Here is a 26,654-nt window from a genome sequence, read left to right as displayed (position 1 = left end):
GACACCCTTTATTGATTAAACACTTGAGGTAAATCCTCCATTCTCCCTCAAAAGGGCCCATCTATTTATTATGTACGCGTGTCCGGGGGAACGGTGTTGGGGTCGTTCCGGTGCAGGCAATGGGGGTGCATGTGAACAAATACACTTGGGGGTGGGGGTCATTTCACCAGGGAGGGGCTGGCCCCTTCCCTGAAATTGGGGGTGGGGTCGTTTCAGCAGGGAGGGGCTGTCCCAATCCCATAAAGTGTGTTTGTGGTTGTTTCAACAGGGAGGGGCTGTCCCCGTCCCATAAAGTGGAGAGGAGGGGGGGGTTATTTTGAATTTCTACTCTTTGAGAATTTTTGACGTATTTTCTTACCATACACACATCCCATAAAGATGGGCCTGTTAGTTTCAAGGATGATAATTGTTTTCCGCAAGATATGAAAAATATTCAAGATTTTGAAATAAGGATTTTTTTTGGTTTTTACAGTGAGCCCAACATGCTTATTATTTCCATAAGAAATTGTTTTTTAGGGGGTTCTCTCTGCGTTACCTGTTGCATTCATTCCTGGTTCTGCAGTGCCTGCTGGAGAGTACCGTTGAAGTCGGTTTCCCCACACTCACCACCAGCAAGCTATAGGTCTTAACGCAGGTGCAGTGCCCTGGGAGATTCTCTCATCACCTGGCGCAGTATCGTGGGTCCCCTTCTCTGTGAGTTCACGACTGGAGCAGCACTGAACACGGGATTCCGGGAGGCCTTTCGAAGGTCACTCGTTTGCACTGTCCATGCCACTGGGAACGCTCCTTGTTTGCAAATTTCCCTGAAGCCCCTCACCTCCTCTTTTCTGTTACTGTGGGCCACAGTCATTCATCTGGGGCACTCCCATCTGACAACATTTTCCCACTTGTTTTTGCTTTTTCACCCAGGGGGGCCCTCGTCGTTTTTTGGCGCTACCCTTCCGACTTGGTGTTCATAAAACATTCCACACTTAGTCAAGGCTGGTGTAAGAGCTAACACATAGAACATATCATAAAGGGGGTGTTTGTGTGTGTGTGTGTGAGAGAGAGAGATAGTGACAGAGACAGACACCAGCAGATAACAGGAACATCGGGAGATGTGTGGAATGGAGAGGCTTGGGGCGGGCTATACGGGATAAACAAATGGACACGACAGGAACTTTAAGGAAAGAAAACGGAATTTGACGAAGGTGGATTTGGGGTGTATTAACTGGGCAGAAAAAGATCAAGGATTTGGATGGGGGAAGATAGGAGATGGTGGTAAACAGCTGTTTTGAAGACTTGGAGGGAGGAGAGGGATTGAAGAGAGTGTGGGAGTTTGTTCCAGAGGCAGGAGTAATAGTCTAGGGCGATTAGTAATTTCGTGTTTTTTGTTTGTTAAAATTGATTTAGCAATGGATTCTGCTTCAGAATATTATAGAGATGTAAAAAAAATAGGGTTCCATTTTTTCTTTTACGTCTAATAGGTAGTAATTCGAAGAAATCCAAGATGGCCGCCATAAAATTTGGAAAATACACTTTTGTGCATATCTTTGTATCTAGATATCATATAAACATGAATAATATGTCCTTTTATATGTTTTCAGACCCAAGGAAGCCATATCTGCCATTGTTTTTACAGAAAAATGCAAGGAAATTAAAATAGTGGGCAATATACCAGCCAAAATGGAGACGGCCGTCGTGAAATCGGATCGTATAATTTCCCAATTAGAATCGATTCAATAAACAATCTTCACTGATAACATTTATTTTGAATACACACACACGCACACGCACACACACACACACACGCACACACATACACACACACCTAAACATAAACGATGAATGAACATAAACGATCACATAAACGAATGCCTCATTCATCCTCATCCATATCTATCACACGCGGTTCATTGATGTTTGCTTTGTTGTTACAACTGTAACCCACACACCCACAAACTTCAGTACAAGGAATATTGTTATTGCGACAGCTACATCTTCCCATACACCCTTTCTTGCACCCACAGTTCACGAGATTCATTATTGCTTCTGGGGCTGGAGGATTCAGGCATCGACTTGGGGCATAAACCCCATCATCCGAAAGTAACTGCCAACCATACTCGACAGGTGATGGAAGGGACGGATGGCTTTCTGCTGCCTTTCTCCATATCATTGCGATATAATGTGCTCGCTGAACGTGTAACTTTAGTGAACCAGTGGTAGGTGGAAGACTCTCTCCCTCAGCAGCACGGTTGGAGAATAAGAACCAGCGAAGCTCGTTTACTTTCGTGTGAACTTTAGACTTGTACAGCAGACAGACGAAGCGTTCCAGCTGGGAACACACTTCTGGTGACGGATCAGTTTGTCCCAAAGACTCCAGAGCCTCCCATATCTTGTTGTCACATGTCATGAAGACCTTAAAGCACCAGTCCTTGCTCCTGCCAGCGAACCTTCCAGACATGTCACTTCCCGTGAATGCGTGGAATCCAAGTATTGCAGACGCACGTTTCTCTCCTAGCATGCCATGAATAGGTTGGACTGCAATGCTCCTCCTCAACTTTCCCTTCCCAGTGAGAAACCTCGTAGCAGGTGGTAGATCGTGAAATCTCTGAATCAGTAGGAGGAAGATATCGGTATCTGGCGAATCAATGATAACTTCTGCATCTTTGTCGACTGTGAGAGCATGCAGAATTAAGAGTGTATCGGCCTCTTCTTGGCTGTGCGTGAGTAGACTGTCTGGAACTTCAGTGTTGCCCGTGGTCTTAGTTCCTGATGTCACCATGAACTTCTTCAACTTGTTTGGATGAGCCTTGCTGTAAGATAGACACTTCACAGCCAAGTACTCTGTAAGCTCTGCCTTGGTCTTCACATTGGAAAGGAAATCTTTGAGTGAAATCTTCTGGATCAATGTACTATCCCTGACGTGATAGTATGTTGATTTCCCCTTTGTCCTCTTTAGGCGCATTTTGTCTTTCAGTGAGTTATCGATGTATCGGTCGAATACCAACCTCACGTCATCATAATGCACGGCAATATTTTCGAGGCGTTCAATGAACGATTGAGCAAAGTCACTGCATGTAATCATTTGTTCTGTTTTGGAGATCCCGTTAACAAGAGCCATGCCATCAATGATTAATCACTCTATGGCGAGAAGTAGTCTCGTTTTCATTGATCACTCCTGATCTTGTGGTTGTGTCTGGGTTTTGGCTGATCTGAGAGGGTTCCTGCAAATTTTGGCTTGAGATTTCATAGTCAGTTGATGGGTCATTAGTTTCTTCCCCAGCGTGTGCTGCTGCATCATTCAAAGCGGCAATTCCCGCGTCTTGATGCTCATTGATTTCTGTCGAAATAGGTTCTCCTGGTGGATCATGTACATCCTGCTCTTCAGGCTCAGCCAGATGCTCAAGTTGACGAAGGATTTTTGCCTTGTCGTATGCCAACAAGAGGGATCCATCAGATGCAAATAAAGAACGTGGAACGATGCCAAATTCATAGGTGCCAATACATTCTTTCAGGTCGAGCTCTGGTCGGCTCCGTGAGATAACGATGAACCTCTGCAACAATCCTCGCTCTTCTTTGACTTTGATCAGCTTGTCGCCCGATCTCACTTCTGTTGTGGCATTCGAACTCTTGAATGTTCGAAGTTTTCTTTTCGTCATTTTGTCCCACACAGAAAGTTTTCCCTCAGCTAAACGATCTGTGGCAAATTGCTGGAACATCTGTTGTCCGATCTCGTCGCGCTCTAAGATGTCGCTGGACACTTTTTCATTCATGACTTCTTTGGTGAGCAGGTTGTAGACCTCGTCTACTTCCTCTTCCATAAATGGATCGCCATGTTCACGGAACACCCTAGAAAGCTTGGAGGCATGGCTCATCACCCGGGAAAGCTTTCCCCCCGTGATTTCGTGGTGTTGTTTTCTGCTCTGGTTTTCACCAAGACCATATCCCTCCGCAAACTCGTGCAGTGACTTTGACAGCTCAGGTGCAATGAGGAAGAACTTGTCAAGCGCCTTCTCATTTTGAGTTATCCCTACGATTCCTCCAATCACCTTCAGTGTACGGTTTTCTTGCTCAATGCCATGGTCTGGGGCTATTGATGTGAAGCCTGCCAATCCTTTTGTCACACAGAAGTTCCCTTTCATGAATTCCCTCCACAGTTCTGGGTGCTGCTTTTCAGTCTCCTGCATTGTTGAAATGTAGAGAGGGAGCAACCGAGCATAGTTTAGATGATCGTGAGCGAAGAAGTACTTCGTGAGAGACTCGATGCTCTCCATATGCAGCAGCAGATCACGTTGTCTTGTACTTCTAATGAACAGAAGGATAGTCTCAAACTGTTTCATGTAGTTCAGGATGAAGCGCTGTATCTTGTTTGTGCTGACCTCAAATTGTTCCAGTTTTTTGGTCATATCTCTGGACTCCATCATGGCCAATGTTTTTTTGAGAATGTCGCATAGATTCTTCTCTGGCTCCATGCTCCCGCTGATGTCTCTCTGATATGCCTCTCCCAGACGAACAGATGACTCGTTCAGATAGGCCCTTTCTTCAGGTTCCATTGCCAGGAATCTCTGGAAGTACAGGTTGTACAAAGCGATCAGTGTTACCATGTGTGCCTCCAGAGCTCGATACAAGTGCCTCCCATTTAGTATTTGGCTCACTGTGGTTGGCGAGAAAAGTCCAGCCTCGACCCATGCCTGATCAATTCCACTCCCTTCCACGTATTTTCCTAATGCAGCTAAGGCCCAAAACACAACATGTAGCTCACCAGGTCGGAAGAGGAATTGCTTCCTGATGTCCTCGCGTTCCACCCACAGCTTCATCGCCAGGTCGTATAGCTGCAAATCGAGAGTCATGACTGTGATTGCCTCACTCCCCATAACACGAGTTGTGATGTTGTGAGCTCTCATCAGACCCGTGTACAGTGTATCATAGTCTGTAGGAGGCGACCTTATCAACGGAGGAACGAGAGCAACATTGGTCTTCTCACTGGACGAAGATAGCAAGGAATTGAAGGCTCCCCACGTCCCCGGAGCTGTGAGTTTGACGTCAACTTCTCCTTCTTCCTCGAAGTTCAGGCATCCAATCATCCAGGTCATATCGGTTTTCTTGTTCTTGTCTGTCTCGGGTTTTGATGTGAGCAGCTTGCAGTCGCTCTTTCTCTTCTCGGGTGCTGGCTTCTTGCAGGTCAACGTTTTACAGCCAACTGCATCATGTATCGTTTGAGCTTTTGATGACCGGTCAAGTTCAATTGGTGGTATCATGGGTGATTTCTCCGGTGATACAGGCTGGTAGATCGCAATTGCTGTACCATGAAGGGTATTCATCCCGCAAGGAGTTGACTCTAGAAAATCGATGTTGTCCATGGCAAACCAGACGAACGTGTCCTGAACCAACCATGGTGGTAGACAGATGCCTCCGGTGGACTCCATTTGCTTCAGTACGGAGTTGGCAATGCTGGTCTCAATCTCCATGACCTTTTTGTAGGAGATGGCGAGGTCCAGATGTGCAAGTTTCTCTACAAGCGCCTTGGATCGTGTGTTTTTGTGTATGTCGAGAGCTAAGCCCACACTCAATGGAGTTTCAAATCGTTGTTTGAATGATCCATCCTCGCTTCTTGGTTCGTACGATACCTGTCGGTCAGATTTATAAGCACCGACAAAGTGCTGCGCCAACAATGATGCACTCACACCAATGGAGTCCTCCCTGTTGCTATTTCCTACTTTCCTTGTTCCCATGACTGCATGCTTGCAGAAGATGTTGAGCATCGGGGGTGGCTTGTAATCAGCAAAGGTTCCATTAAATTTCCATGCTGGGGAAGATGCGATGTCTTTCCTCAATATTTTCGCAGCTCGCAAAAGTACTTTAAAATCGTCTTTGATGCTGTCTGCTGTAATTGTGCTTGATATCATGTGGTCTTTGAGCTTTGTGGAAAGAATCTGCTCTGGCTTTGTTTTGTTTGAGGGCCGGCTGAAATGAACATCGGCAATGTTGTCTAGGATCAATTGTTTCAGGTATGGCTTATAACTATGGTTGTCTGAGACCGGAAAGTCGTGCTCCTTAAGTAAATTGACATAGGTTACATGAATTTCATTCATATTCAGCACAGCATTTTCAGTAGTATCATTCAACGCAGTTTCAACAATTTCAATGAGTTCAAGGTCTGATAACACCTGACCAAAGTTAACATTGGTTGTTTCTGTTTGTTTTTCCGTCTTAACTATAGCACGTTTGGCCTTAACTACACATGGTAAATGATATTTCATGTCCTCAGCCATTGCTTGCAATGGGTCAGGCGAACTTATGACACTGTTCAGTCTCACTTTCAGATTGTCATTACTTGTTTCTTGGCCAATGTTTCTGATCTGGAGTCCCATGTTCTTTGTTGACACATTGTGTAGTTCACTTCCTCTGTCTTCCTGGCATATGACACATCTGAGCGCGTCAAATGTCTGTTCTCGGGAACACCTTCTGGATGTTGACGTGCTTTCCCCTAGATCACTAGAACTTGGTCGTCCTCTCTTTTTCAGTCGGATTTCTGCGGCACTGCCTGATGTTGTTCCTTTCTCAAACCTAGCCTTTGCTCGATCAATGTGCATCTTATTGGTAACATCTTTGTAACAAGCTTTATGGTAGCGGAGACCTTTTGCGAGCAATTCTTCAGCAGAGGAATATTGCAAACGTCTATTCAATGATGCAAACTTTGTTTCACCATACGTGTACTGTTCCTCAGCACCTGCCATCAGTTTCTCGACAGAGGAGAGTTTTGGTTTCGTTACAAAGGTTGTATAGTCTGTTTGCCCTATGGCCATTTGGCATACAAAACAAAGTCCGAAATCTACTGACTTCTCAATCTTCCTGGGTGGTGAGTCACTCATCTTGAAGGTAGGTGTAATTTTCTAGACACTCTTGAACTGTCGTCGGTCCTGCAAAGATAGATACTACTATTCAGATTCACATTTCGTCAACACAGTCAAAACCAGACCTTAACTAGATGGTGGAAACTTAATTAACCGATTTCATGCCGGCCGACCCCACTTTGGCTGGTATATGTCCACTATTTTATTTTCCTTGCATTTTTCTGTAAAAACAATGGCAGAAATGGCTTCCTTGGGTCTGAAAACATATAAAAGGACATATTATTCATGTTTATATGATATCTAGATACAAAGATATGCACAAAAGTGTATTTTCCAAATTTTATGGCGGCCATCTTGGATTTCTTCGAATTACTACCTATTAGACGTAAAAGAAAAAATGGAACCCTATTTTTTTTACATCTCTATAATATTCTGAAGCAGAATCCATTGCTAAATCAATTTTAACAAACAAAAAACACAAACAATATTGTTATGACATATGGGCCTGCACTATAAAGAGGAATGAAGGAGTGAAGGTGAGCAGAGAGTCTTGATTTTGGCAGTTTAACCATCAGAGGGTTTCTGGCAGATCTTGTGCGACCTGTAGGAATATTTGAGGGACAGAGCCCAGAGAGAGCTGGGGGAGCAAGGCCAGAGAGGAGTCGGTAGAAGACAGAAAGACCACCAACCTGCCTGCGGTGAGTAAGTGAACGGCCCTCGGAGTTAGCTTCATCGAGGGAGATTCCAATGATTCTGAATGCTTTGGTTTCAACAGCATGAAGCCGAGCGAGATGTGAGGCAGGTGCACCAGCGCAGAGGGGAGAGCAGTATTCCATTGAGCTGCGGATGAAAGCTTTGTTTGTGGTGAAGAGCTCTGAAGTGCCCAGAAAGGACTTCACATGATGAAGGATGTCCAGACAGCGACTGGCTTTGGAGGCCAGCTTGGAAATGTGGTTTTCCCAGGAAAGAGCATGGCAGATAGTGAGACCCAAAAGCTTGAGTTACAGAATTTCTTCAAGAGGATTATTGAGAAAGTAGATGGGAGGGTTGTCCAGACGTTCTTTTTGGAGATACAAAGTGAAAGTGTGAGGTTTGTCAGGATTGAAAGACATGCTCCACGTGGTTGACCAGTTTGTGATTTTGTCCAGGTCTGCAGAGATTGAAGAGGCTGCTGCCTGCCGATCTGAGGGATGAGGCATGGAGCGGCAGAGAGTGGAGTCATCAGCAAAGAGATATAGAGGATTTTCCAGCGTCAGAAAGATCATCAATGAAGACCAAAAAAAGCCCAGGGCCCAGAACACTGCCTTGATTTGTCACATGGTCACAGATTGATTAACTGCAATATGTTCAAAAATTACATAACACAATCTTTTTCGGAATTTGTGTTGCATAACGCTTGATTATATAACATAACATTTGATGATATAACATACTGCTTGATTATATAACATAACCCTTGGTTACCGTGCATGCTGATGTACTGTGCGTTCTGATGGGCTTGATTAAAGCTTATTATTATTCGACATGTGAAAGTCAATAAAAAAAATTATGCTAAATTAAAAAGGCAATGTTGGAATGACAAACTACAGTCTAATAAATGTCCTAAACAAGATGGGGATGATGTTGGTTTGGAGAGTAGCTCACAGTATTGCCATCGCATAACAATCCCAACATTACTGCCTCATTTATACTTCATCAGTTATTGCTTCAAGCTTCTACAAACACTCCACTGGTTACACCAGTACTTGATTACTCCTGTTGTGCAGCCACACACTGACAACAACAACAACAACAACCACCTGGACTCTACAAATTAGCAGATGAGTACAATGTTATAATATCAGTACATGATCAGCAACTTCTTACAAATGCATGAACATCTCCAATAACAGCATTCTATAATTATCTCCATTTGTGATTGGTTACTCCAAGTTGATAAAAAAGAAAAGTAGGAAAGACAACTGAAGCTGCAAGAAGTCCCTGAAATTATATAGGAGCTTCTTATACTTTTGCAGAAATGAACTATAGGAGCTTCTAATACTTTTAGCTCGGCCTATCTCGAGACAATAGTCTTGAGGCAGTGATGGAGGGATTGTTATGTGATGGCAATACTGTTAGCTACTCTCTAAGTCTAAACCAACATCATCCCTATCTTGTTTAGGACATTTTTTTAGACTGTAGTTTGTCATCCCTACATTGCCTTTTTAATTTAGCATAAATTTTTTTATTCACTTGTTTCTGTAATTTTATATAATGTGGAATAACACAATGGAATATGGTACTCAGAGGATACCCAATCTTGGAGCAAAAGTGCCAAGATATCTTATTCAGCAAAGTCAAACACTGCACATGTTCCTATATTGTTTTACGTAACCCTGACTGTATCTTGCAGCTCTGTCTTATTGCTCGTTTCTCAAAGAGTAATGTCTTCATACAGCCTCAACCCACACAATGACCTGCACTCAGAAATGCTCAAAATAACTGATGTGGTTTCCCTTTAACCAATAGGGCTGGGACAGAGGGTAGGGGCGGAGCCTATGTAAATTAATTGACCATAGACCACTCCAGGCGATGCAGTATGCCAAAACAAAGATGAAAGGAACACTAAATGTCAGTTCAAATATTTATTACACTCGGGGGCCTGTTCGTCCATTGGACCAAATTTTAATTGGGGACTTTTGGATCTTCTGGGACTTTTAGGTCTTTGGGGACTTTTGAGTCATCAGGGTCATCTGGGTCTTTTTGGTCCTTGGGGACTTTTGGGTGAACTGGGTATTTTGGGTCATCAAGGACTTTTGGGTCATCTGGGTGTTTTTGGTCCTCAAGGGTCTTTTGGGTCCTCGGGGACATATGATTAGATTTTTCGGGGTCTGTCATCGTGAATAACAATCGAGCCAACCCAATGGAAATCTTATGCCACAAACCCGGGCAGTGTATGATCAGTGGAGGCTTACAGGCCTAATGTGTTTGGACCACCAAAACACCAAGATGGCGTCCATATAATTTTAACTTGTGCTATAGAGGGTGGAGTCAAGCGACAGATGTGGGTGTGGTCTGGCAGCTGTTTGACCAATGGTTGCACATTTCAGAAATCGATCCTTAACAAGAACCCCAACAACAACAGCAATGGGAAGCTCTTGTAGACCTGCAACATGTTGCAGGTAAAAATGTAGACAATGTTCTTCGGCCAAAAAGAACAACACATTGAATGAGCTCAGGTATTTCAAGTTACAGTTTGGTGAGGGTGGATATTTTGTGATGATGCAAGCATGTAAACGGCGGTAAAACAATGATAATAAAGTAAAAATAACAATAATCCAAAGACAAAGCTGCATTGTGATGTTGCTTATGTGATTGTTTGTCCACCAGAACTGGACAGACGTAGAGCCATGGCCTCCAAAAATCTCCGCCGAGCTGGTTTGCCCGCTGAACTGTGTTCACGACTGGCAAAGCAACAGGTTGTGACCTGCCAGGTGTGACTTGCTTATCTCCCTTCACCCTCCAATTTCTTCCTTCTATTATGGACCTTCTGATGGTATTTTATTACCTTCGCAAAAGCGGAAGGTTATGTTTTGATCGCTGTGTATTTATTTGTATGTCTGTGTGTGTGTATGTTATTCGCATAACTCAAAAAGTATTCAACCGAATTGCATGAAATTTGGTGGGATGATTGGTTATTATACGGGACACATTTGATTAGATTTTGGGAGCAATCGGGTCAAAGGTCAAGGTCAAGGTCACGAAAAGGTCAAAATCGTATTTTTGTTGGTCTGTTCCCTACACTCCCATGCCAAGTACAGAACAGTAGCTGCGGCGAAGGTATGCGCTCTACCGAGTGCCCGTTCTAGTTTGATACTGAAAAAGGAACTGGGGTTAGGGTTAGATAGTAACTGATAAGTTGAATTTGTGTTGTGGGCACATGTGGATCAATGCAATTGCCCAGGGCCCCATGGTGGGGGGGGGGGGGGGGGGGGGTTGAAGGAGGGAGAATTAGGGTGCAAACTTGAAGGTTTGCTTAAGGCACCCTGGCTGGTGGGGGTGATATACTGTATGATTCCCTCAAAAGTAAATCCGAGAATGAAGCGGCAGTGTCGGCAGCAGTAGCGGTAACGTTCGGGCTAACAGGTAAGAACATTTCGACCGCATTGTTTCCGAGTTATAGGTGGAGTATGTTGTTTTTTGAGACCATCACAATGCACTCACACTGAGATGCCAAATTAATGTAGAGTTATTACATTCCGATTGTAATATTAATTTCCTTTTTTTATTGTGATAGCTCGATGGTTTCTGCATTGTTTTGGTGAATATTGGAGAATAGAGTAAAGTTAAAATCACAATCTGCGGTGCATTATTGGAGGAACATGCATTGTGAAAATTGGGCGTTTTATCCTTGTTCAGAATGGGTTGGGTAGAGATAAAGGAGGTGTGGGGACCTATTTTTAACTTTTGACAGGGCCCCAAAATCACTAAGACCACCCCTGCTGACCTGACCGGTTGATGACTCTTCAACAGAGACCGAATTGCAGGAGCAAACTGATTTTTGTCGAAAGACTCGGCGTGTACATGGAATTGTTTCCAACAGCTATGATTTGTTTATTTGTAATCAAATATTGAACTTGAAGTATGAATGTTTCTGAAAATAAGGTGGCGTAAAAGAGACAGCGGGAAGCTTCCGGAAAAAATTCTTTTTTACAACTTTTAAAATCTTCATTTTATTTCAATTGAATTATAGACTTGAACACTGTAGAACACAAATCGCCTTTTAGCGCTTTCAAAAAAAACCTTCCGTTTAGCAGTACTTGCACAAAATATTATGGCATTTTACATCATCACGACCAATCAAATTTTCCGCTCGTCAACCCCGTCCATGTCCTTGTTTCTCAAGACTACGCGAGGTAAGGTGTTCTGTGAACTCTGTATTTGTTTTTTATTTTTCTTGAATCGTGGTTTCAGTCGCATCAGTATGGCAAATTTCAATTTTCTCACCTCCCACAGAAAGCACTAAATATGTATTTATACCGGTGACTATTTATAAATATGTATTTACACTCCATGACGGGTCGTATGGTGGCCTTGTATGGATAGGGCATGGCAGCTGGAGGATTGAATCGCCGAGCACGGAATAAGCCGCCAAGGCAATGAGAGGCTCCTTTAGTTATACCATAGATGCATTTTTCCCATCTGAAGTTTGAGCTGATGTCCAATCCACGAAGATGGATACATACCAAGGAGTTCCTGCAAAGGTGAATAATCCATAGACATGGTTGGAAAATTGGGTGATCTCGAGCTGCACACAGACAGCAAGTGAGTCTTATTTTGGTTGAAAGTAATGAGCTAATCATTTCCCCAGTTAATCACACTCTCTCGTTCCTGATTAAGGGTGGCACTGGCCTGAACACGGGATGGAGGAGACATGCATGGTTCCTGGATATGTAGTATACTCGTACAGTGTTGAATCATCTGTGTAAATGGCTAACTGTGCAAGAATACAACCAGGCAGGTCATTCATAAACAACAAGAACAATGGAGGGCACAACCCAGAACCGGGGATGACTGTCACTCGTGTACCACAGAGATCTTTTTGATTTACAAGGAAGTCAGAAATTGTCGGAAGAAATTTTCCAGAGATGACACACGATTTTAGCTTATAGATCAGTTGTCCAGAAATGCCCTTGTGCCACGCTTTGTCAAAAGCTGTCAAGATGTCGAGAGCATCAACCCTAACATCACCACGATGATCCAAAGCCCGATTCACATGTTCATTAATTAGGGATAGAACATCACCAGTAGATATTGAATGTCGGAAGCCACGCCGGGCATCACTTGAGAGGTTGTGGGTTTCCAGATGACTTGTGAGTTGCAGTTTCAGCTGGGATTCAAACAAATTGCTCATAATGCGTAAAAGGCGAATATGTCGATAGTTGGAAGGAGCCGATTTCTCATCGGAGCCTTTAAAGATAGGGACTACAAAAGCCTGCTTTTAGCTGGGTAGAAGCACAGATAAGCGATACAATTTTGAGAGAACAGAAGACAGTTCAGGTGAACACATCTTCAAAGCAATTTCAGAGATTCCATCTGGTCCAGCAGCTTTTGAGATGTCAAGCCCTTGAATAATCTTCGCAACTTTCCTGGGTGTGATGATAATAGTGGACAAACTGGTGTGAACACGGGAAGGACAAGCAGGCAATGGGTGTCCGTGGTCTGCATATGTGGAGTTTGCAGCAGAATGCTCAGAAAAGATGTTGACTTCATCAATAGGAGAGGTTAGCACTTCAGGGCCATTGAAGAGGACAAGAATCGATGATCGATTATGGATGAGAATGCTGTTAACAATTCTCCAAAAATCTCTGGATCTTACCTGTTGAATTGAGGTAGAATCACACACAGATTCTGCATACTGTTGCTTAGGCCTCAGTCACACTGGATCGTACGATTTCTGGATCGTGCGATTGATGGCAATCTGGCCGAGGTACGACCAATCGTCAATGTTTGCTACGCTCTCCATTTGCGATCGCAAACAGCGATTGTTCTTAGGACTTATGGTAGGTCATTGTACGATTAGTGGTACGCGTGGTCGTGCGATCACCAACGATTGGAGAAGATCGATCGCAAGATCAATCGTAGGTAATCGTGCGACGAGTGGTGGCGACCTGCGACCGCTCACACGATCGATCGCAGCCAGTCGCAGCCAGTCACAGCCAGTCGTGAGTTCGATTCCCGACGCAGCTATAAAATGTCATAAATGTGTTTACGATCCCTCAGATGGACGTTAAACGGACGTGCCGTCTGCCGACGTTCGTTTGTGGACGTTAAAGACCCCAAGATGTCCTTCGCGAAGAGTCGGCGAGCTATCGCATGGGAACCTCAACAAATTACAAATCCTTGCCCTGACTAGTGGAACGTCAGGCCTGGCCAACCGGTTCGTGACAAACTCAGATCAAGCTTCCCCCGGCCGACCCCTCAATAAAGGTGGGCTAATGAAGAAGAAGTCACAGGAAGAAGATCGTGTTGAAGAATAGAATGACATCCTGTATTAAATATTTATTTATATCATGTTAAAGTTAAAGGATTCTGATGTGCAGTCCCATACTCCATACTGTATGACAAAGACTCCGTCCTACCGAAACAGTTTCTTGTCAATCGTCACACTGTACTGGTGGTTTGCCATTGCATTCCCAGAAGTATTTCGGACAGGAATTTGTACTTTATTCAGGATTCCGGTGATGGCTCGCCTCCTCTTCGTGAAGGACACCGTGGCGTGGGGTCTACCAACTAACGCCAGCAGACGGGATTCCCGTTTAACGTCGATCCTGGAAATGATGATTCACACTGCCTATGAATCACCACGATGCCACTTTATAGCTTGGTTGGGATTCGAACCCAGGGTAGACAGCTTGGAGCCGAGTTTGTGTACCTGCCAGCCCTTGTTTAAGAATTAAGCGATTTAAATCAAAACATCGGACCGAATTTACTAAAGTCGTTTAGTGAGCGTCTTGTCAACACACGTCGAACCATTAAACACTGACAAAAACATTGTTGTACACGCACAGCAAAACACGCCGAACACACGCGAATGGTATAAAATAATATCATATCATATAATAATATAATATTATAGTATAATGGTCCAAATATACTGGTCTGCGAGCTAAAGACTGGTGGTACCACCAATCGTAAGGTCGTGCAACCAGTCGGGACAGGCCGTGACTGGTCGCACTACCGATCGTGAGGTCGTACGACAGGTGGCACCACCAATCGTCAGGTGGCAGGACCAGTAGCACGACCAATCGTGCGACTACTTGACCCGCAATCATGCACGACTGGTGGTGCGTCCATGTGCGACTGGTGGTACGACCATGTAAGACCTGTCTACGACCTCTTACGATTTGGAATCGCAGGTCAGAAGTTTTGAACATGACCATCGACCTTGCTGCGACTGATTTTGCTCTGGCGATCACCCACGACCTCTGCGACCAGTCGCGCGCTCTTTCTACGATTTGCCCGCGATTCACAAAATTTTCGGTCGCAGCTAGGTCATAACCTGGTCGCAGGCCCGGTGTGACTGGGGCTTTAACATTCTCTAAGACTCATTTACAGTGTTTACTTGCAAGACGAAACAAGTGACGCGCCTCAATTGAGGCAACGCAATGATACTGATTGAACAAGGAGCTGATACTCCAGGCCCCCTGCCTTTTTTGTGATAGGCCGAATAGGTCTGTGTAATATGAAAGCTAAATGTTGAACGGTTTTTGAAATAATGCATACACAAGCCAAGTTACTTCTCTCCTGATAAGGTGGAGAAGTTTTTGTCAAACCTCGACTCTGATTCTTCAACTGGACCAGACAGCATCAGCCCACGGGTCCTAAAATCCTGCTCTGCCGCTCTATCTCACCCTCTGTCTGTTCTCTTCACCCTCTCTTTTGCTCAAGGTCATCTGCTATCAACTGCGAAATCAGCAAACATTACCACTTTACACAAAAAAGGTGCAAAAACAGATCCTTGCAACTACAGACCAATCAGCCTGATCCCAATTATCAGCAAGGTCATGGAATCAATCATCACTTCTGACATCAAATTCTTCCTCTTCTCCAATGGCTTGATCTCTGATCATCAATTTGGATTCTGACCAGGTCATTCTACTTTGGACGTGATCCTTCTGCTGTCTCAACAATGGATGGAGGTCCTTAATGCCAAACAGGAAATCAGAGCTGTCTTCCTTGACATATCACTTGCCTTCGATACGATTTGGCACCCCGCTCTGCTCTCCAAACTCTCCTCCTGTGGTATCCATGGAAATCTCCACACATGGCTTGCGGACCTCCTCTCTGGTCGTAGTCAACGTGTGGCCCTGAATGGATTTCTCTTATCTCCCCTTCTTGTTCAGGCTGGAGTTCCCCAAGGCAGTGTTCTGGGCCCTGTGCTTTTTCTGGTCTTCATCAATGATCTCTCCGACTCTCTGGAAAATCCTCTCTATCTCTTTGCTGATGACTCCACTCTCTGCCGCTCCATACCTCATCCCTCAGATCGGCAGTCTGCAGCCTCCTCACTCTCTGCAGACCTGGACAAAATCACAGACTGGTCAAACAAGTGGAACATGTCTTTCAATCCTGACAAATCTCACACTCTCACTATGTCTCTCCGAAAAGACCGACTGGACAACCCTCCCATCTACTTTCTCAACAACCCTCTCCAAGAAGTTCTGTAACTCAAGCTTTTGGGTCTCACTATCTGCCATGATCTTTCCTGGGGAAACCACATTTCCAAGCTGGCCTCCAAAGCCAGTCGCCGACTGGGCATCATCCGTCGTGCGAAGTCCTTCCTTGGCACACTTGAGCTCCTCACCACATACAAGGCATTCATCTGCAGCTCAATGGAATACTGTTCTCCCCTCTGGGCTGGTGCTCCTTCCTCACATCTCGCTCGGCTTCACGCTGTTGAAACCAAAGCTTTCAGAATCATTGGAATCTACCGCGATGAAGCTGGAACGAATTCAGGGGAGTTTATGCAATGGCGCGTCATCCGTCAGCCTGTCCTTCTGTCCATAAACACTTGCAACTTCTTCTCCGAAACCGCTGAAGGGATTTTGACCAAACTTGGCACAAATTATATTTGTTGGGTTGTAACTAACGTTTGTTCACGGCATTAACAAAATCGGGGTCGAAGGCGGTTCCCCAGGGTCAAAGTGGATCCAGGTTTGACCCTCTAAAATAGGAATTTGCTTTTCCTCTGAAACTACACACACTATTTCGATGAAACTTGACCACAACCTTCATCACCCGTGATGTATCAAAGTTTGTTTCTGGCACAAAAAAAATCTAAGTCTAAGGGGATCTACGGAGGGTCAAAGTGGGTCCATGTTTGGACCCCCAAAATAGGTATTTGCTTTCTTCTCTGAAACTACACACACAATTTCGATGAAACCTGACCACAACCTTCACCACCTGTGCTGTCCCAAAGTTTATTCGTGGCATTAAAAAAAATCTGCCCCTTTAGGGGCTTAAGGGGGGGTTGCCCCCCAAAATAAGTGTTTACTTTCTTCTCAGAAACTACACACGCAATTTCGATGAAACTTCACCACAACCTTAATCACCCATGATGTACCAATTTTGTTCAAGGCATTAGAAATATTGGGGTCTTCGGAGGTATATGGGGTTGGAGGAGGGGCGTGGGGTTTGCCCCCTAAAATAGGTTTTTTATTGTACATGTTGCCCTGTCTTCTAGCAACCATTGAAATTCGTTTAAAATGCCTTCAGTCGGTGCAGTATACTGTTTATTCTACCAGGTGAGTGCCAGGGGTATTGCCCCAATGTTTTTGTATACAGAGTCGAGGTTCGTGTAAGAGCTAACGCATTAAACAGGAAAACGTGCACGGACATATAAAACACGTACAATTAAGGGAGCGGAAGACAGGAGGGGGAGGGAGAGGAAAGCATACAAGCACAACAACAGTAGAGACCCAGGGACGTCAAAGGTTGAGCATGTGGTTTCACTTGGTCGATCGGTGAAAGGGTAAAGAAGCCCATGCCAACGTGGATCCACTCAGTAACTTCCTCTTCAGCTTCAGGTGGGTTGTGTCAAAGAATCGAGTTCCAGCGAACATCAGCAAGAAAATAACGTAAGCCATCCCTGTCAGCCTTGCTATATTGGAAGATGGTTCGATGGGCAGGATGAACAAAAGTTGATGGTGAGGAGTAAGAAGTGACATGTTCAGAGTTTCCAAAGGGGGGGGGGGGGGGGGGAGGGGGGACGATTTTTTTTTACAGTACAATCCCTGGCTTTTGAGTACAAAAATAGATCGAGAAGATACCATGTTTACATCAAAAATTAGAGTCGGAGCTGAAATTCTGTGAGTAAGGTCCTCGGACATTGCAAAGTTAAAAGCACTGACACCAGGGGTATCTGTGCTGCAAGAGTGGACGAAATATTATTTGGTTACATCAAGAGCCCAAATGAGCCCCCAGCCAGAGCAGAGGCACACTGATGGCATCAAAATCAACCAGGAAGTAGATGCCTGGATCACTGTCAATGCATGACCATGGCAGTGCAGGTACCCCGGCATTTTACACCCACTGATAGATCAGCCTCTCAATGCATTACCGTCGACTTTGGAATCCTGCCCTATCAGACACTCCTCGATAGAAAGATCACGACTGATCAATTACACTTCCTGTGTAATAAATAACTTTACCAGCTAAAGTGCATGTTGCTTACATTTCCCTATGTTATTAAAGCTTTTGTCATCGAATTTGACATACGAATGAAGATCATTGATTTTTGTACCTCACCGAAATTGGCAAGCCTGGTGTTGGCTTAGCGGTTAGGGTGCCGGCTTGGGATCCTAGGATCCTGAGTTTGAATCCCGGTTGATCGCTGAATTAACGCCAGGGGGGTTGACTCAGCCTGTCATCCTTCCGAGGTCGGCAAATTGAGTACCAGCTTTCTGGGATGAATGATCCCGGTGTGTACCCCAATTTAGAATAGGTACACTGTATCCCTGCTCATCGTAAGAGGTGACTAGGGGTTGGCATCAGGAAGGGCATCCGGCCATAAAAACTGCCTCAAAAAGGGATCCCTGAGGTCATGGGGCCCGCAAGGCTAACCCCCGCTTTAGCGGGGAAAATGGCCTTAAAACGATCATTCATTCATTTCTTTCAGCTTGTTAAAATTGGGTTGTTCTGTTTATCAAAGTAATTTGAACCCAGGATGGCTCATTATGTGGGGAACCCAGGTTGAAATCCCACACGCCATGTGCGTTTTTCCGTTGTCTACTCATGTCCTTTTCATCCACGTGAAAGTACACGATATTTACCTCCTCTGTCGAAGGTGACCGGAGGTTATGTTTTCACCCTTGTCTGTTTGTTTTTTTGTTTGTCTGTCTGTGAGCCGGTTATCCCAAAAAGTTATGGACAAGAAAAAAATTGATTCTTCACCATTGAGAGATCGGGCGAAAACCGATATACCCTCAGACCCCACTATTCGTGGGGGGTACGTTCCTGGAAAATCCGCGAATCGCGAAACCTGCGAATAGCGGGGCATTGCTTCAATGGAAAAAGGGGGGATAGGTTCCCGAGTCACAAAAATCCGCGAATAGAGAGGACCAAACGGTGAATGGAGACAAAATCTGTGAATGGCGAGGTAAATCCCTCAATATCAACGATAATCCACGAAGGTTTTATAAATACCGTATGTGAAGCTAATGGCTCATGGTTTTTTTTTTAACCACTGAAAAACCACAAATTCGAGGAACACGGCCGCGAATAGGAAAACAATCGCGAATTTGCCGGGCACTTTTCCGTGTATAGAGAAACAGGTCACATTTTATCACACGAATAGCGGAACCATGAATAGCGGGGTCCGACAGTATCGCACGATATCTCAAAAAGTTATGGACGAGTTATGACAAAACTTTGTGGACGAGTATGTTAGATGACAAAAACAAGCCGATTCGATTTTGGTTGAGGTCCGGATCCAGATCTGACCTATCGGTGGATACAAAACATGGAGTGTTCAGTGTTCAGCCTGGCGGAGGTATGCGCTCTACCGAGTGCCATTCTAGTTACTGATATATTTGTCTGACTTGTGATTTCTGTGCAAGTTATTTTTGTTTTTATTGCAAATTGAGTGCCGTTATTGACATTACATGTTTGTCCGAGGAAGTTTACTGATCAACTGTTTATATTTGTATTGCACATTACTTTTTTAAAACATGTTTTCAATGTCATCAGGCACTTGAAATAAAACAACAACACAAGCAGCAGTCTGCTTTTTTACCCACATCATTGGCGTCTCTGGATAATGCTCTGTGTGAAGGTCTTGCCTGCGGTTCAGTCACAGAGGTATGTAGTATGTCTTTGTCTAGCTGGAAAAATGAAGCCTGAATAATTTGGTTGATTTTTACCGATGACACTTAATATCGTAACTTCCAAACAGGTTTATTGTTGTTCACCCACATAGGTGTCAGGGCCACCGGGCTGTGGTAAGACGCAGCTCTGCATGATGCTGAGTGTACTGGCCACTCTTCCTATGAGAATGGGTGGCTTGGACAGCCCCGTCATATATATTGACACGGAAGGAGCCTTTTCACCATTGAGGTGAGCACCTTGTGGGATAACCATTCACTTCAGTTTTAATCGACTTTAGACCAAACCTTCTTGGTGTTTCCATATGCTTTGCTTTTATTGATCACTTCCTCTTGCAAGCAATCTTATCACCGCCACAGGTACGCATGCCCTCATTGCACAGCACTCTCCTTGAAATTAATCAATTAAAAAATATATATATTTCAAAAGCAAGAAAATTAACCCTTCCCCAGCCCACCTCTTTGAGTTTTCAGTGATTCCTTCCACCTCTGTGATTGCCAGTTAGTGGCTGTGGGTAACCGCCAACACATATGCAAAATTTGTTGGGCATTGGGCCCGCCGTTTTTATCTCCGCCACCTAAGGTGGACAGAGGTTACGTTTGTCATCCCTGTCTCTCTGTCTATTTATCTGTCAGTGAGCAGGATATCTCAGGAAGTTGTGCACGAATTCGGATGAAACTTACTGGACAGGTTTGTTTGTGTAACAACAAGGTCGAGTTGATTAGATTTTGGTGCAGATCTGGATTCGGATACGATAATTTCAAAAGTCATTCTTCACGATTGAGAGAGAAAGTGGCAAAAACTATATAGAGCACGACACTGCATTTCAAAATGGTATGGATGGGTTCGGACGAAACTTGGTGGACAGGTTGGGTGTGTGATGAGGACAAACTGATTCAATTTTGGTGAATATCCGGATTCTAGAATTGAAAAGTGATTCTTCACCATTGAGAGATAGGGGCAAAAATTTTATGGAGCACGATACTTCAAAACGTCATTGATGGGTTATGACAAAACTTGGTGGATGAGTAGAGTCGGTGACAAGGGAGAAGCTGAATGGATTCTCGTTCAGGTCCGGATGCAGATCCGGCATATCGGTGGAATTTAAAAAGTAAACTGTTCATTTTGAGTGCCTACACACATGCATACAGATAATTTCCTTTTGGGATGTGTGGGGGGAGGGAGGAGGGAGGTTTGATGCCCCTGACTTGACCCTGGGTACCCCCAGCACTCGTGAAAAATTTGGTGGAGATTGGTCCAAGGGGTGTGGAGTTGTATAGAAGTCAAAGAAAAGTCTTCTCATATGCACACAGACTCATACTCACACAGACACTTGTACACACACAGACTCATACGCTCACATACACGTACGCACACAGATACTCGTACGCACACAGACACTCGTACGCACACAGACTCATACGCTCACAGACACGTATGCTCACAGACACTCGTACGCACACAGACACTCGTACGCACACAGACACTCGTACGCACACAGACACTCGTACGCACACAGACACTCGTACGCACACAGACACTCGTACGCACACAGACACTCGTACACACGAAGACATTAGAACGCATACAGACACTCGTATGCACACAGACACTCGTACACACACAGACTCATACGCACACAGACACTCGTACACACACAGACACTCGTACGCACACAGACACTCGTACGCACACAGACACTCGTACGCACACAGACACTCGTACACACAACTCACTCTTATACAGTCATGGCTAAAAATATTGGCACCCTTGCACTTCTTTCAAATAACTCACAATTTTCTCTAAAAATAAGTTGAAATTGACAAAATTATTTGGTCTCCACAAATCTTTATTTCACTGTTAATATTACAGACCCTTTGTTTTTGATTCAGAACTTAATATATCCTTTTAAATAAGAAAATTAAAAAGAAATGGCATTGACAAAATTATTTATGCCCTCGACTTAATATTTGCTAGCACAGACTTTGGACAAAATAACTGCAGTCAAGCACTTCCTATAGCCATGAATGAGCTTCCTCCACCTCCCTACTGGCAGTTTGGCCCACTCTTCGTGTGCAAACTGCTCCAGCTCTCCCAGATTTGAAGGGTGCCTTCTCCCAACTGCTGTTTTCAGATCTCCCACAGGTGTTCAATGGGATTTCGATCTGGACTCATTGCTGGCCACTTCAGTACAGTCCAGCGTTTTGTCTTGAACCATTCCTGGGTGCTTTTTGAAGTGTGTTTGGGGTCATTGTCCTGCTGCAAGACCCTTGACCTTTGACGGAGACCCAGCTTTCCGCCACTGGGTTGAACATTGCCCTCCAAAATGCCTTGCGGATGGTGCGAGTTGAAACTGTCATACCTTGTGTCTGAAGGTCAGCTTCAATCTGTTTGACAGTTGATCCAGGTGCATTCTCCACCAGTCGAACAATCCTTCGCTGCAATCTTCGATCAAGTTTTCTCTTGCGGCCACGTCCAAGGAGGTTATGAAATGTAATTATTTCTAACAACTTCTAAAAGGTTGTATAATATTGTCCGGGCCATTTTAGGATTTCTGTGTGGAATAATGTAAGATTTAGTAATGTGGTCAGCTTTTTTTTGTTTTGTTCCACTGCAAACATTGGGCATGCGGGTGTCTTCTGATACCTCAGGGAGATGGATGCCCCTGCCTTGCATAATCCTAGGTCACCTGTGGGCAATGTGTAGTACCTGTCAGCCCCCTTTACCAGGGTAACGGTCCACAGTCATGCGGCTCAAATGGCAGATGGCTCTGCACATCTGGTGGATGAGAGTCCAGTTGACTCCAACAGCACGGGCAGAATAATAATAATAATAATAATAATTCATTTATTTTGTATAGCGCTTTTCCAGAAGCCCAAAGGCGCTTTGACAGAGTGGCAAACATAATGCATAACAATACAAGAAAACAACAATTTCAAAAAAGACAAGAATCAATAGGGAAATATTTAAAGCAAAAGGAGGGAGAAGGAGAAGAGATAGTCAGGGGTTAAATGCTGTGGGTTGAATGTTGAATGCAGTGTTGAACAGGTGGGTCTTTAGTGATGTTTTGAATGTGGTGAGTGAGGAGGAGTCTCTGATGGTGTGAGGTAGTGAGTTCCAGAGGGTGGGCGCAGCGATGGAGAAGGCCCTGTCCCCCCAGGATCTGAATTTGGTCCGGATGGAGGGGGTCAGGAGGTTTGTACCAGCAGAGCGGAGGTTGCGGGTGGGAGTGTGTCTGGAGAGGAGGTCAGCCAGGTAGGATGGGGCCAGGTTATGGAGGGCTTTGTATGTCAAGAGGAGGATTTTGTACTGGATTCTCTGGGGGATGGGGAGCCAGTGAAGCTTGTAAAGGACGGGGGTGATGTGGTCACGGGTCCGGGAATGGGTGAGTAGACGGGCAGCGGAGTTCTGAATGTATTGGAGTTTATTGGTGATTTTTGAGGGTGAACCATAGAGGAGGCTATTGCAGTAGTCCAGACGGGAGGTGATGAAGGCGTGGATGAGGGTTTCTGCAGCCGTGGAGGAGAGGGATGAGCGGAGACGGGCAATGTTTTTCAGGTGAAAGAAGGCTGACTTTGTGATCTGTTTAGTGTATTTGTCGAAGGAAAGGGTTTGGTCAAAGATGACGCCAAGATTCCGGATGTGAGGGGAGGTGGATACTGGGATACCATCGATGTTGAGGGCAAAGTTATGGGTGGATTTTGTGAGCGTTTTTGGGCCAATGATGATTATTTCAGATTTATCACAGTTAAGCTTGAGGAAGTTGATTTGAAGCCAGGATTTTATTTCAGTGATGCAGTTTGTCAGGATAGAGTGGGTGTCGGTGGAGACGAACTTGGTGGAGATGAAAAGCTGGATGTCATCGGCGAAGCAGTGGAATTGGAGACCATGACGGCGGATTAAGTGACCGAGCGGGGACAGGTAAAGGATGAAGAGGAGGGGGCCAAGAACTGAACCTTGGGGGACACCTTGGGGGAGGGGAGCAGTGGGGGATTTGCAGTTATTGATGGAGATGAACTGGCATCTGTCATAGAGGTATGATTTAATCCAAGAGAGGGCAGTGCCGGTAACGTTAAAGGTGGATTCAAGTCGGGTGAGGAGGATAGTGTGATCGATGGTGTCAAAGGCAGCGCTGAGGTCGAGGAGGACGAGAATGTTGAGGTTGCCAGCGTCAGAGGAGAGGAGAAGGTCGTTGGTGATTTTGAGGAGAGCAGTTTCAGTACTGTGGTTGGACCGGAATCCGGATTGGAATGTTTCATACAGGTTATTGGCAGAGAGATGATGTTTGAGTTGAGTGGCTACAGCGCGTTCCAAAACTTTTGACAGAAAGGGTAGGTTGGAGATGGGTCTGAAGTTGTTTAGGGTGTCAGGGTTTAGACCAGGTTTTTTTAGAATGGGGGTAACAGCAGCAATTTTGAGGGAAGGTGGGACGATGCCTGTAGACAGGGAGGAGTTTATTGTTGCAATGATAAGTGGAGAGAGAGCAGGGAGGGAGGCTTTGACAAAGCTGGAGGGGATGGGGTCAAGAGTGCAGGTGGCAGTTTTCATTCCTATGAGGAGTTCAGAGAGGTCAGTAGGGGAGATTGGGGAGAACCGAGACAGGGGATGGCAGGACAAGGGGGGGCAGGTGGTTGGAGGGGGAGCGGGTGCGGCGGTGGTCAAGCTGTTGTAGATGTTGTCAATTTTGCGTTGGAAGAAAGAGAGGAAGGAGATGCAGTTGTCTACTGTGAATGACTGGGTGGTGGTGTTCAGGGGGCGGAGGAGTTTGTTTATTGTCGAGAAGAGTGCTTTTGGGTTTCCGGAGCCAGAGTGGATAATTTGAGAGTAGTAGGCAGAGCGGGCGCGGGAGAGGGCATCTTTGTAGTGTTGTAGGTGGTCCTTGTAGGCTTGGGAGTGAACTGTGAGACCCGTTTTATTGCGGAGTCTTTCAAGTTGGCGAGCACGAGTTTTCATCAGGTGGAGTTCAGGGGTAAACCAGGGAGCAGAATGGGTGAAAGAAACTGTTTTGGTTTTTACAGGCGCAAGCTGGTCAAGGCAGGAGGAGAGAGTGTGGTTGTAGTAGTCAGTGAGGTCAGAAGGGGTGTGGAGGTCAATGAAGGGAGAAGTGGACATTTTTTCAGAGAGGGTGGATGAGAATGAGGTAGGTGAAAGAGCGTTTAGCTTACGGAAGTTGATTGTGCGATAATGCCTTGGTGTTGGGGCGGGGATGTTGATGGTCAGAGTGATGGCTAAGTGGTCAGAGAGGGTGAGGTCAGAGCCATAGAGATGGTGCAAATTTAATCCAGTGGAGCAGACAAGGTCCAAAATGTGACCACGGATATGGGTAGGAAAGTCGACATGTTGAGTGAGGTTAAAGCAGGTGAGTAAATCAGTGAAGTCAGTGGTTATTGTGGAGTCAGTGGAGTCCATGTGGATATTGAAATCACCAAGGAGGAGGATTGAGGGGGAGAGGGAACATAGCTGGGTCAGAAAGTAGGAGAAGTCAGACAGGAATGATGGGTGTGGTTTGGGAGGGCGGTAGACGACAGCCATGACTGACTGCGTGCGACCAGAGAGTTTTAAAGCCAGGTGTTCAAATGATGGAGCAGATGAGATGGAGATGAGGTTGGTCTTGATGTCTTGACGGTGGATAACGGCAATTCCACCACCTCGGCCCTCCGAGCGTGGTTTATTGACGTAGGAATATCCATTGGGTGTGGTGAGGTTAAGTGTGTAGTAGTCCAGAGGTTGTTGCCAGGTTTCGGTGAGACAGAGAAAGTCCAGTTTGTTATCCAGGATGTATTCGTTCAGGATGAGGCATTTGTTGTTGAGGGACCGGGTGTTGAACAGGGTGAGCTTGATGTTGTTTTGAACAGCAGGGATGAATTCAGGTGATTTAGCCAGGGTTCGTAGGCAGGAGGTGCGATCGTGTGCGTTGCTGTGACCAGGTTCGCTGGGACGAAGAGTGAGAGTGCGCTGAGCCGACCAGAGGACGGGGATGGAGTGACCTGATTGCAAATAAACAAACTTACGACCGGAGCCACGGTGAATGTACCTGGGTCGTCGGAGGAGTCCATTTGATTTGATGGCAGAGATGCATGATGGGGTGGAGCAGGTATTGAGCAGAAGAAGCCTTGCGGCGGAGTACCTCAGAGCCATGCCAGGCAGGAGCGAAGGGACGAGTACGAGGCCAAGGTCGAGGAGGCAAAGCGGCAAACGCAGCGGCAAACGACTGCAGCCGCTAATCAAGACCACAGCGGCAAACAGCCACCGCCGCAAACAACGGGAGCGGGCCTGAGGAAACAGTGGAGGAGCCGGGCAGGCGAAGCCAGGAGCAGAGCCGGGACCGAGCAGAGGGCAGACCCAACGGTCATAAATCCGCCACGACCACCAGAAAAGCAAACTATGTACAATGGCCCAGTCGGAGAAGCGGCGAACAAGTAACGCCAGCGTCCTCTCCAGACCGGACCGGAAGCGGAAGTTTGGGGGCACAGATTCACAGAAGAGGATTCACAGAAGAGGGTGAATTCCCCAACGGTCAGCAGAGAGACAGAGAGGAGTGGCGACCTCCTGTTTATACCACACACTTAATTATTTCTAACAACTTCTAAAAGGTGCCAATAATATTGTCCGGGCCATTTTAGGATTTCTGTGTGGAATAATCTAAGATTTAACAAATTTTTCAGCTTTTTTTTGTTCCGCTGCAAACCATAGAAATACATTTGCGAATACCAAAAGATTTTTTAAATTTCAATAATTTTCTGGAAGAAATGGTGCATTCTTTGAGCAAAGTGCAAGGGTTCCAATATTTTTGGCCATGGCTGTATGATGATGATGGAAGTCACGTCGAGTCCGACGAAGACTGTTGGATTATCATGTCCTGTGGTAAGCACGAGAATGCGCAGCGAGGCCACAGCCGCAGTTGCGCACGGTCTCCCTCACATGTCGCACTGGAATCTGGTTGATGCCGCTTGGTCT

The 26,654-nt window shown here is 45.4% G+C and overlaps 1 protein-coding gene across 6 annotated transcripts in view; it reads left to right on the top strand.

The window, feature by feature from the left end:
- Positions 1-458: 458 nt before the first annotated feature.
- The window catches only part of LOC137414392 (DNA repair protein RAD51 homolog 2), a 47,525-nt gene continuing 21,329 nt past the window's right edge, over positions 459-26,654 (top strand). For 3 of the 6 annotated variants that reach the window (XM_078776903.1, XM_078776904.1, XM_078776905.1), the window contains exons 1-3: positions 9,278-10,309; positions 19,563-19,673; positions 19,792-19,928. In XM_078776903.1, coding sequence (XP_078633029.1) covers positions 10,226-10,309; positions 19,563-19,673; positions 19,792-19,928 — 332 coding nt within the window. In that variant the 5' untranslated portion in view covers positions 9,278-10,225. Of the gene's footprint in view, positions 749-9,277; positions 10,310-19,562; positions 19,674-19,791; positions 19,929-26,654 lie in introns of those variants that run through there. The other 3 variants (XM_078776901.1, XM_078776900.1, XM_078776902.1) reach the window with 3 other exon arrangements.

The sequence above is a fragment of the Myxine glutinosa genome, chromosome 4 (genome assembly GCF_964187855.1).
Source record: "Myxine glutinosa chromosome 4, kmMyxGlut1.1, whole genome shotgun sequence".
Lineage (NCBI taxonomy): Eukaryota > Metazoa > Chordata > Myxini > Myxiniformes > Myxinidae > Myxine > Myxine glutinosa.
This window is presented reverse-complemented; position numbering and strand designations above follow the sequence as displayed.